Below are 10,785 nucleotides of genomic sequence, written 5' to 3'. Positions count from 1 at the left end.
TCAGCTAAATTTCTTCTTTGAAGAGTGTGAGCCTAAATCAAATTTATACCAAGTAGTGAAGATGGAGGCAAGAATAACAGGAATACCATGATTGGAGCACCTAATTCTGTATTTATTTAGTACAACTCTGGAGAGGAAAGCCAAAGAGGAGGATAAATAGTAGGCAGGTAGATTATGCAGCATGCACTGTAGCTAACACATCCTTTTGTCGGTAATAAGAAGCTATCAAAAAAAATGTAACATGAGTCCTGACCAGTGTGGCTCAGTTGGTTGGATGTCATCCCACAAAGCCAAAGGTCGCCAGTTCGATGCCTGGCCAAAGTACATGAATGGGCTATGGGCTAGTCCCCAGTTGGGGTGCATGCCCAGCTGGAGCATGATTGATGTTTCTTTCACACATGGATATTTCCCTCCCATTCCCTCCTCCTCCCTCCCTTCCCCCCTTTCTAAAAATATATTAATAACATCCTTAAAAAAATGTAATATGAAAAAGACTAAATATACATCTTAGGAAGTTCATTGTAGAAGGTGGGTTGAGTGCGCCCAGGAAAGTGTTTGGTAATTGGTACCTCGATCCAGTATTATATGATTTTTCTCTTTAAAAAAAGTCCAAACTGTGTAATTTGAAACTTTATTTTAAAAATATTCTGAAATTTGAATTTTTCAAGAATTGTAATCACCATCTATTTTTCTTCCATACATACATATTTTGTCCTAAAATTGTAGAACCTATCGCAGTACAAAACAAGAAACATTAGTTCCCCTAACTCAGCCAATCAAATTACTTCATTAAATAATCATGCTACAAACTGGAATCACCCAAAGAAAAAATTCTACTGATTTCTCTTTAAAGATGTTTATAAAGTTTATTTTTTTCAGAAAACCAATATAACTGATTCAACAACACTAACAGTTCTGGCATGCAGCAAATCATCATTTAATATCTAACATTTAATCTTAGTATGGGTGTATACAGTTTACTTTCACTCCTATAAGATTCCACAAGAAGCTTGCAGTGGTAGTAAAGGTAAATAAGTATTTTGTTACAGGTACTTCGAATAGCACTACAGTACATCTTTGACAAAATTTGTACAGTATTCCCACTTTCAATATGAAACAGCTTAAAAAGGCATGGGCCAAAAAAAGTATAGTACCACTTAGGCAAATAAAATCTAATAATCATACAAGCACAACACTGTGAAGGACTCTCCCTGTTTGGGTTGGGAGAGAAATATGTAAGACATTTATTTCAAACAAAATTATATTAGTAGCTTAGGAAAATCCCAAAATACATCATTTTAGACATAAAAGAAAAAAAATCCCTTGAACCTTTATTCTTAGAAAATATGGACTTATTACTTGCTTTACTGTAATGTTTTTGAAAAGTTTTGCATAAGCAGATTCTATAAACCACCTTGTTTGCACTGGAGGAATGAATCTCAAGGACACCTAGAACTTCCTCCAAACATGATTCTCCTGCACGTTTGTACATCATTGGGCATTTTAGCTGTACTGCGCTGTTTCATCTCTGTAAATTAACCCATTTCTCAAAATTTCACTTATAAAACAGGTAAGCAGACCCCTCTCCCCACACATAGTTCGTGTAGTATGATGAAAAACTTAAAATTTTTCATTTATCCATTCTCCATAGACGACTTATCACTGTATTTAAGAGTGACAGGACAAAGTCCTACCTATTCTTTTTACCTTACAAAGATAATGGTAATTTTTTTTGTTTATTGCTAGGTTTTTATAAAAAAATGGCAAATATGAAAGGCATTTTGTGATGTCTTCTATAGTTTAAGATGAAGTATTTCCCAAATTATGACAGTACCGTTTAGAAGAATGACCCTCTCAATTCTACTAGCATCTTATTCCTGAACAGGAATAATTACTAATTAAAATAACAATTTACTAAGGATCAAAATAACATTCTTTAGCATCAGAATCTTGCAAAAAACAGAGGAATAAAAACTGTAACTAGACATAGTCATTGCGTTTTGATCAAACCTAATAGAATATTGATCAAACCTAATAGAATATATTTAGGTAAGTCATAGGACCACTCAATTAAGAAACGTTGAAAGTTCTGCTGAAGTAAATGTAAAAATCAACTGTTATCAATCACTAATAAGCAAACAAATTAATTTATTCCTCTGAAAATATAACACTGCATACGTATCATCAAAAAGATTATGGCACTTGGACAATATTCCTGATAACATGTAAATGTGTGGAGGTGCATCCTAGCCTCGCTCCTATTTTTAAATTATTTTGAGAAAGACAACAGCAGTCTGGGCAAAAAACTGATTCTAATCACCTGTGAAAAAGGAGGTGTGGCTACTGCAGAATCCTAAGAATAAAGAGCTTGGAAATGACAAGTGAAAATAATGCTGATATTCTCACCCATTTTCCCTTTTATTGCCTTTATATTTTTTAAACTTACAAGAAAAAAACTATGCAATGGAATTTCAGCCATCAGTGAACAAAATTGTGCTTTCATGTGAAATGTAAAATAAATGAAGTATCATGGAGCCATTTGCTGCAGCCAAAACCCAATTTTTGCCTCTTAGTTTTGACTGTATCTAAAGAGAGATGGCATGTCTCAAGGAACAATTCCTTTAAAAAATAAAGGAGGCTGAATTGTTTGTGCCATATCATGGATTTATAACACTTTCAATACAGCCAAAGTATATATTATAATAAAATACATGCTTACTTTATGGCATCAAATCATGTTCTTCTCTCTAAAAAGTTGGCTGCTCCTAAAACATTGTATTCATTTTCTATGTATCTTACCTATGTTGCAGGACAAGCAACTTCCTATTAAAATCATTCAACCTAATGCAGGCCTTTTGATAAAAATACATTTTAAATGATACAGGCTTTAAGAACAAGATCGCCAGAGACCATAAAAGTGTTAGTGGGTCTGCCAGTTATATAACAGAATTTAAGATAACTACTTTTTCTTGTGGTTGTTCCTTAAAGTGAGTAAGTTGATGTCTCTTCCAGTGAGGGGCCTGTCTGAATGTTTTGCCACAAACTGAGCATTCAAATGGCTTCTGTCCTGCATGAATTAGATAGTGTCTCTCCAGTTTAGATGGAGATCTAAAACTTTTAGAACAAACACTGCATTGGTAAAGAAGGCCATCATTCTTCTCAGTATGTCCTGAGTAACTACAACAGTGGCTATGGTGGCTCTGTTCTGATTCCAGAAGTGCATGAGAGAGATAGGGCTGCCTGTTCCTATAGTGAGTACCAAGAATGAAATCCTCGGATTCTGCCTTACCTTTGTTTTCTGATGTTTGATCTGACTCTGGGGCCTCACATTTTTGAAAACCAAGAGTCTGGCACTGTTGGGAAGCATTATAGTTAACATTATCATCCGGATGAATGAAAAGTTTGCTCAACTTGTCAAATTCTACTTGGCAAAGAGATCTTCTATAAGGAACCTTTTCAGTATGAGTTAATTTATGTCTTTTTAAGTGAGCTGACTGCCTAAAAGATTTCCCACAAACATTACAGCCAAAAGGCCTCTGTCCAGTATGAATTAAATAGTGTCTTTGTAGTTTGGATATGGAAGGAAACACTTTCTCACATTTGTCACAAGGACACATCTTATGTCCAGCAGGCATATTTTCATTTGGAACTGAAAAATCACACTGAAGCACCTCACAGTTTTCAAAGAATTCCTCACCTGATGAACCATTGATAGATATGTCTTTATTATTCACTGAATTATCCATACTTAACATGTTTTCTGTCACCAGGATACCTTTAAAGTTTTTTCCCATATTTTGGCTCTGGAAGTGTTTTTGCCAAGAAGACTGCAAAGTCAATGTTCTTTTCTTTTTATTGCCAACTTTCTTATATGTTCCATGTTTCCCAAGAGAACCCATAAATGTTCTCTGGGTTTGTTCAGGGCTTGGCTCACCAGAAATAAAATCACAGTTTTTTAAAAAACCGTTTTTATATACTTTTTTCTCAGATTGAAAATTATCTAATTTCTTACTCCCAACACGTTTCAGCTTGGCCAAGATTTTTTTAACAATGGTTTTATAGTTGAGGCTTCTTTGGAAACTGCTTGGAATTTTGCCACTTCTGGCAGGAAAACACTTGTGTCCATTGAGAATCTGCTCTGATTCAAAACACTCTTCGCACTCTGAACACTGGAAAGGGACGATATAAATAGAGTGGACATCAAGCTGATTATTCTCCTCAGATTCACCTATATCACCATTTTCAAAACCATCCTGTTTTGCATTTAATTTATTAGGCAGGGGGCATGATTCTGGACTCCTCACCTTTAATGAAAGAGTCTGAAAACTCTTATTCCTGGTATGGATTTGTTTATGCTTCAGAAGTTTGCTTTGAATCTTAAATCCTTTTTGACAGAAACAACACTGAAAAGGCCTTTCTTCTGAATGTGTGAGTTGGTGGATTTTTAAATGAGTTGACTGTCGGAAAGATTTACTGCACAGGACACATTTAAAAGGCCTCAAACCAGTATGAATAAGTGCATGCCTATCAAGTTTTGATTGTGACGGAAACATCTTGCTGCAGATTGTACATGTGTGAATACTCTTTCTTTTCTTTGTAGGGCTGTAGGTAGGATCGGACACAGTACACGGGTGTAATGCCCTTCTCTCTTCTGTGGTAAAAGTATGATACACTCCATACACTGGTTTTTCTTGCTTGGCCTCCAGCAATCTTCTGACCTGTTTAACATCATTCTGGTAGGTTTCATTGTGAAGGTGCTGGTGCTTCACAAATGTCTTGAGATTTTTAAAGTGGCGCTGACAAATACTACATTTAAAAGGCAGATTATGAGTTAGTTGATGTCTCTCCAGATGAACTAGTTGCCTAAAGGTTTTATGACACACATCACATTCAAATGGCTTCTGACCAGTATGAATGAGATAATGCCTAGCTAATTTTGATGGTGTTTCAAAGTGCTTGAAGCAAATATTGCAAATATATGGCCTATTTCTCGGTAGTTTGTTGGTTACTATACACTGATCAATCTTTAGCATTTTTAAATTGTTTTCAGCCATCATATTCTTCAGTGATACATCCTGATGAACTCCATAGTATTCTTAATCTCCACAGATGTCTAAAAATTAAAAATAAAAATGTATTAATTTAAAAATTATTTGTTCACATGAAAATAAATAACTTAAAGGACATTTGTCCTTTGGCTAAAATGTTAAGAATAAGGAGATCTGGACTTTTCTGTATTTAAAAGTTAATATCCATTTTAGATGAATACTTTAGAATCATAAAAATAATTTCACACATATAGAGAAATGATGTGTCTTTAAAAGAAATATTAAAAAGCCTATATAATTTTAAGCTATATTTCTAATTAAGATGTTATATTAAAATGAAACTCAATTGAATTTTTTAACACTAAATAGACCTTTTAATTCCAATTTTCCTAGTTCACTATTAAGTAGATTTGTCAATATATAGTTGTTTTGTCATTTTTTTAAACTTCGGGCTTGAAAGGTAAACAGTGTAAGAATTAAAATATAATACTAAAAATATGATGTATTTGCACTCTATTATAGCATACTCTAAACATGATTTGAGAATGGAATATTTTATTTATCAAAGTTAGATTTCTTAGCCACATCAGTAGGACTATGTACTCTTGATTACGTTTTTTGGACCAAAAGACAACATGGACAACTGGGAGAAAATGTCTCAGAAAACTTGTGTTCTTGTCCTGGATTGTCCACCATATAATCTTGGTGGCAGGAAGAAGGAAAAACAGATTCCTCCTCTCTAAAATGGAGAAAAATGCTTACTGATGCATCTGAACCTATTGGGAAACTGAAACGATATAAATGTTAAGGTTTCATTTAGCTCAATACTAATGAAACTTTAAAACTTCATCCTTATCTACTTAATATTATTTCTAGAGTTTCTGACTAAGACATAAACACACTAAATTTACAGTTCCTTTTATTTTTCCTTTCTACTTTGTTGTATAATTCCTAAAAGACAAGTACAGAAGCAATGACATCCACAAACTGGCTATATACATATCTGTCTGTGGTTAAGTACTTACTTGAAAGTTATGTGTGGTTCACTTTTTAGGTAATAAAATAAAAGGATCATTTTGATTGCAGAGTTAAGATAAAACTTTTCCCTCTAATATACTTACATAGGACTCATAAAAAAGGTACTTTCACAACCATATTACAGCCTAACTTCCCCTCTTTTATAAGCCAATTTTCTTCTCATCATTCTTCTATTACTGTATTCTCCTTAAGTACGGGCATCAGAGATTTAAAACAAAACAAAACAAAAAACACTGTTCTAGCTCTCTCATTCTAATTTTGTCTCTTTTAGTTGAGATCAGAGTTGACAAGTTTACTGGAAATACAAGGTTCTTTTGTCCATTGATTTAGCCAACATCCACCATATATGCTATTTGATATTCATTGTCCTCTCCTAGAACACACCTTAAACGCAAAATCACAAACATTCCCACTGTAGGGTTCTCTTCAGCAATCTAAATCAGAGACAAAAATAAAATCATAATTCACTTGTTGAGCAAATATCTTCTACTAGTTGCTTTATCAGTTTTCTTCAAACTACATGTCACTACACATTAATGGATTGTGAAATCAATTTAGTGGGTCACATTCAGCATTTTTGTTTAACAAAACAGAGCATAAAATATCAGATTGCATGACACATAGCAAGGACAAATACTGTTTTGTGAAACTTCTGTAAGAAGAGGTAAAAAAGTCTGTGAAGGCTGTTCCTAACATACTTCTTCACACATCAGACAGAGGAACCTGCAACAAATCAATCACTTTATTCAAAGTGGCTAAGGATGAGATAGGATTACTAGGAAAAACAACAGTGTCTGGTTTTGTTCAATTGGCTCATATAATCCCAAAGTATTTATCAAGAATCTAATTAGAGGCCAAATGAAATATACCACAAAAATTTATGCAAAATACTGACTGCAAGCCACTATATTAACTTATAAAAATACCCAGATATCCATTTCATTAACAATCAGCTATTGGTGCTATTAATATTCATTTTCATGACACCAAATTAGAGAAATTACAGGGGAACGACCTCCATATCCCTAAATATGTTGTTAATACAGCAACAGGATAAGGATTAAAGTTAAGTCATGAATCCAGTGAACTGCCAAGAGCTTGGCACTTTATTTAATTCCTGTCAAGCAATCAGGCGTCGATGTGGTCAATTAAGACAATGAGCCAAACTGAAAAAAATAATCAAGCTTTTGTTCACTTAGTGTGACAGTGCAGGAAAAAGGCTAAACAGAATGACACTAGGTGAGGGTCAGATAGCTGCAATGCACACAAATCATCTTACTGCTGAGGAGACACACACAAAAGGCTTCTGCCTCTTTATGGACCCGTGGGCCACGCCAGGGAGGAAGGAAGGGCTAGGAGTGGAAAGGTCCTGTGTCAAAAGGGAGAAAAGTGCATCAGTCAGGGCCACCCCCTCCCAATAAGGTCTTGGCAGAGGTGCCTGGAAATGCCTCTGCCAAGATCCTCAGAATTGAGGTACCTAAGCCAGGAATGCAGTACACACATGGCTAACGGGAGGAAAGGATGAGTCCGTAACTGGAACTCCCTCCAGAAAACTGCAATGCACTGACCAGGCACAAGTCTGGTGTGTGTTGCGTGGGTGGGGGAGTGGGTGAGAGGGACCTCCCTATCCAGCTCCTTGTCTCCCCTTCCCAAGCCAGCCAGGAAAAGCCCTGCAATTATCTATGGTAGCAGATCACACAAAGGATTTTGGCCTGGGGCTGGACGACTCTATTCCTGTTGTCGATTTCTTCTTCCCTTTTATAGTGTTTATGAAACACTTAAAAAAAAAAATCCCACACTAGAACCACACACAAACAACCATCTCTGACAATAATAAGAATCGACTACCTACAGCTCCTGTGCCAAAGAGTCTATGGCTGATAATCTACCACTAAGAATAAGAATGGATACTATTGTCACTGGCCTCCAAACCATGTGGGAAAACACTGGGAACTCTTTATTGTTAGCCCTACTGGTGGTAAGCAGTGATCTCATCTCCTATTTATAAGTGACAGCTCAGGGATCCCCAATGCTCCAAGTATAGTTCCCTATGTACTTATACAGGATACATATTAATTTGACAGAGGTCCAAATCCCACTTCAACTGATTCTCTCTGTTCTCAACTGATTTTTTTGGTCAATAATATATATTAAAAAAATAAAACAAACCAAACTGTGTAATTTCTCCTATGTTAAACTGAAAATAAAAATAAAATAGTAAACCTCAATGGTTCGATCTGAAAACTATTCTGACAACAGCAAGAGACACTCTTAGAAAACTGTAAAAACTGGTCTCAAAAACCTCCAACGTTGCTTCAAAGCTGAAAGCTTGTTGGTTTTCTAGCCTTAACTAACATCAAGAAAACGAAGTGAAGACAGCACAAAATTCAATGTAAAAGAAAGTAAACACCTGAGAGAAACTTAGACAACTTTCAGTTGGGGAATAATCTCTGGAGACAATTATTACGGCGTTTCCCTCTAGTTTCTAGTTTCTCTACCCACACACCTCCACCCACTCTCTTGGCCTTGAACCCTCACCTCTCCCCCTGAGGGGGAATACACTGGAGAGAGGACCTTGACAACTAGCCCTTGCCCTAACCGCCCACAACCAATAAGCACCTAGGGGTGTAGCCGAGTCCAGAGACTGCAAAATCCCACACTAGGAAAGGAAGGGCAAGCAAGGGTGAAAACTGCTGTGACCGCAGCCAGGAAAAAATATGCCTTATGTGACATGACCCGTCACAGCAAAGGAAAAGCATTCTCTCTGGGCCTTCCTCTCAGCGATTCCAGTGAGACGCAGTCAAGACGCGGGGAAGTGGGAAAGGAAAAAGAGCTGAGGTCGTGGCGTCCCCGTTCTGGGTCCCTGAGCACCATGGAGGGATCCAGACAGGCCTGACCCTTCCCGGGGCTCGCTCCACCTCACACCTGGATTCCTGACGTGCTCCTTACGCACCTGCAGCTGGCACGGACCCGGCAGCGGCACATCTCAGGGCCCACGCGCCGCAGAGGATGCAACCTCAAGTTCAAAGCAGCCAGCGCAGGTCCCCTAGGCCGGCGCGGCGATAGGCTGCGCGCGCAGGCGCAACCCTCGGGAGCGCGCAGGGACGCGGTCCGGCTGGAAACAAGCTCCTCCGCACCCTAGGGCCGCTGTCGCTTCGGAGCGACCGGTGAGGCTCGTGGGGAAGAGGATGCTCAAAGACAGTTGCGTCCCAATCACAGCACCACTCACCCGGCACCTCCATTGCTGGGGAGAGGAGAACAGAGGGGTGAGGGAGGGTGCATTTTCCATCTCAACCCTAAGTGTCTATTAGGAAAATCCTACAGTTCTGACCATTGCGCTTAAGGCCCCTCTGGAAACAGGTGAACCCTCCTTCAAAGCCCATTCGCCTTGTCCCCTCTAACGCACAATGCCAGTGATAAACAAAACGCCACGTACTGGGGGCTTACTGTGCTAGCACTGAATTCACGACTGCTCCCAAATTATATCAACATTTTACGTAGTCAAAGTTAATGCGTAGTACGTTACAGACTAGGGTGGTACATTATTACTGAATAAGATGCTTATGTATCTACTGAAGATTCTAAGTACAAAAGACATTAGAAAATAATTTATTGTGAATTTTTGCGTGTTCTGATTCCAACTGTCTCTTTGACAGATGAGGAAATGAGAACAGGTAACAAGGAAATTATGATTGTTTTATTTATTGCTTTTTATTTTTTATCATTTTTTTGTCATTTAATATTTATTGTGTTTTTCCCATTTCCATTTAGGTCACTTATATCGTCCTCCCCCCAGCAATCACCACACTCTTGTCCATGTCCATGAGTCCTTAGTCCCTTTTTGCTCAATCACTCTATCCCCTGGCCACCACCCCTGCCCCCCAACTTAGCTGTCATCCGGCTGGCTCTCTGTGAGTCTGGCTCTATTTTCCATGTTAGTTCACTTTGTAATATTCCACATATGAGTGAAATCATATGGTATTTGTCTTTCTACAACTGGCTTATTTCGTTTAGCATAATGTTCTCTAGGTCCATTTATACTGTTGCAAAGGGTAAAATTTTCACCTTTTTTGTGGCCAAGTAGTTTTCCATTGTGTAAATGTCCCATAGTCATTTTATCCACTCATTTATTGATGGACACTTGGGCTGCTTCCATATCTTGAAAATTGTAAATAACAACTGTAAATAACGCTGCAATGGATATAGGGGTGCTCATGTTCTTTCAAATTGTAAATAACACTGTGATGAACATAGGGGTGCTCCTCTTCTTCCCCCATGGCTTTTGAAAAAAGGCACATTCATTTTTAATTTTTTGAGGTATCTCTATACTGTTTTACACAGTGGCTGCACCAGTCCGCATTCCCTCCAACACAGCAAAAGCGTTCCTCTTTCTTCACATCTTCACTAGCATTTGTTTTTTTATTTATTGATGATAGCCATTCTGACAGGAGTGAGATGATATCTCATTGGGATTTTAATTTGCATTTCTCTGATGATTAGTTACATTGAGCATCTTTTCATATGTCTATTGCCCATCTTGTATGTCCTCTTTGGAGAAGTGTCTGTTTAGGTCCTTTGCCCATTTTTTAATTGGGTTTGTTTTTGTTTTTGTTTTTTGGTGTTGATTTTTGTAAGTTCTTTACGAATTTTGGATATTAACCCTTATTAGATGTATTGATGAGTATTGTATTGGAGAATG

General features: G+C 37.5%; 1 protein-coding gene across 2 annotated transcripts; it reads right to left on the bottom strand.

The window, feature by feature from the left end:
* Window positions 1-840: 840 nt before the first annotated feature.
* On the bottom strand, window positions 841-9,173 carry ZNF770 (zinc finger protein 770). 2 transcript variants are annotated; one of them, XM_054565616.1, is made up of 2 exons: window positions 9,040-9,173; window positions 841-5,113 (listed from the first exon to the last, which is right to left on the bottom strand). In XM_054565616.1, exon 2 carries the CDS (start codon window positions 5,055-5,057, stop codon window positions 2,937-2,939), a length of 2,121 nt encoding a protein of 706 aa, XP_054421591.1. In that variant the 5' UTR covers window positions 5,058-5,113; window positions 9,040-9,173; the 3' UTR covers window positions 841-2,936. The 2 variants fall into 2 exon arrangements, with proteins under 2 accessions (XP_054421591.1, XP_054421592.1); XM_054565617.1 differs by having other exon boundaries at window positions 9,012-9,046.
* Window positions 9,174-10,785: the final 1,612 nt, after the last annotated feature.

This window comes from Pteronotus mesoamericanus, unplaced genomic scaffold (genome assembly GCF_021234165.1).
Source record: "Pteronotus mesoamericanus isolate MK-2021 breed Mesoamerican mustached bat unplaced genomic scaffold, CSHL_Meso_final contig_164, whole genome shotgun sequence".
Lineage (NCBI taxonomy): Eukaryota > Metazoa > Chordata > Mammalia > Chiroptera > Mormoopidae > Pteronotus > Pteronotus mesoamericanus.
This window is presented reverse-complemented; position numbering and strand designations above follow the sequence as displayed.

Bases quoted from the DNA above. Each gene is read 5' to 3' on its own strand.
- ZNF770 (XM_054565616.1), bottom strand. From the start codon at position 5,057: ATGATGGCTGAAAACAATTTAAAAATGCTAAAGATTGATCAGTGTATA.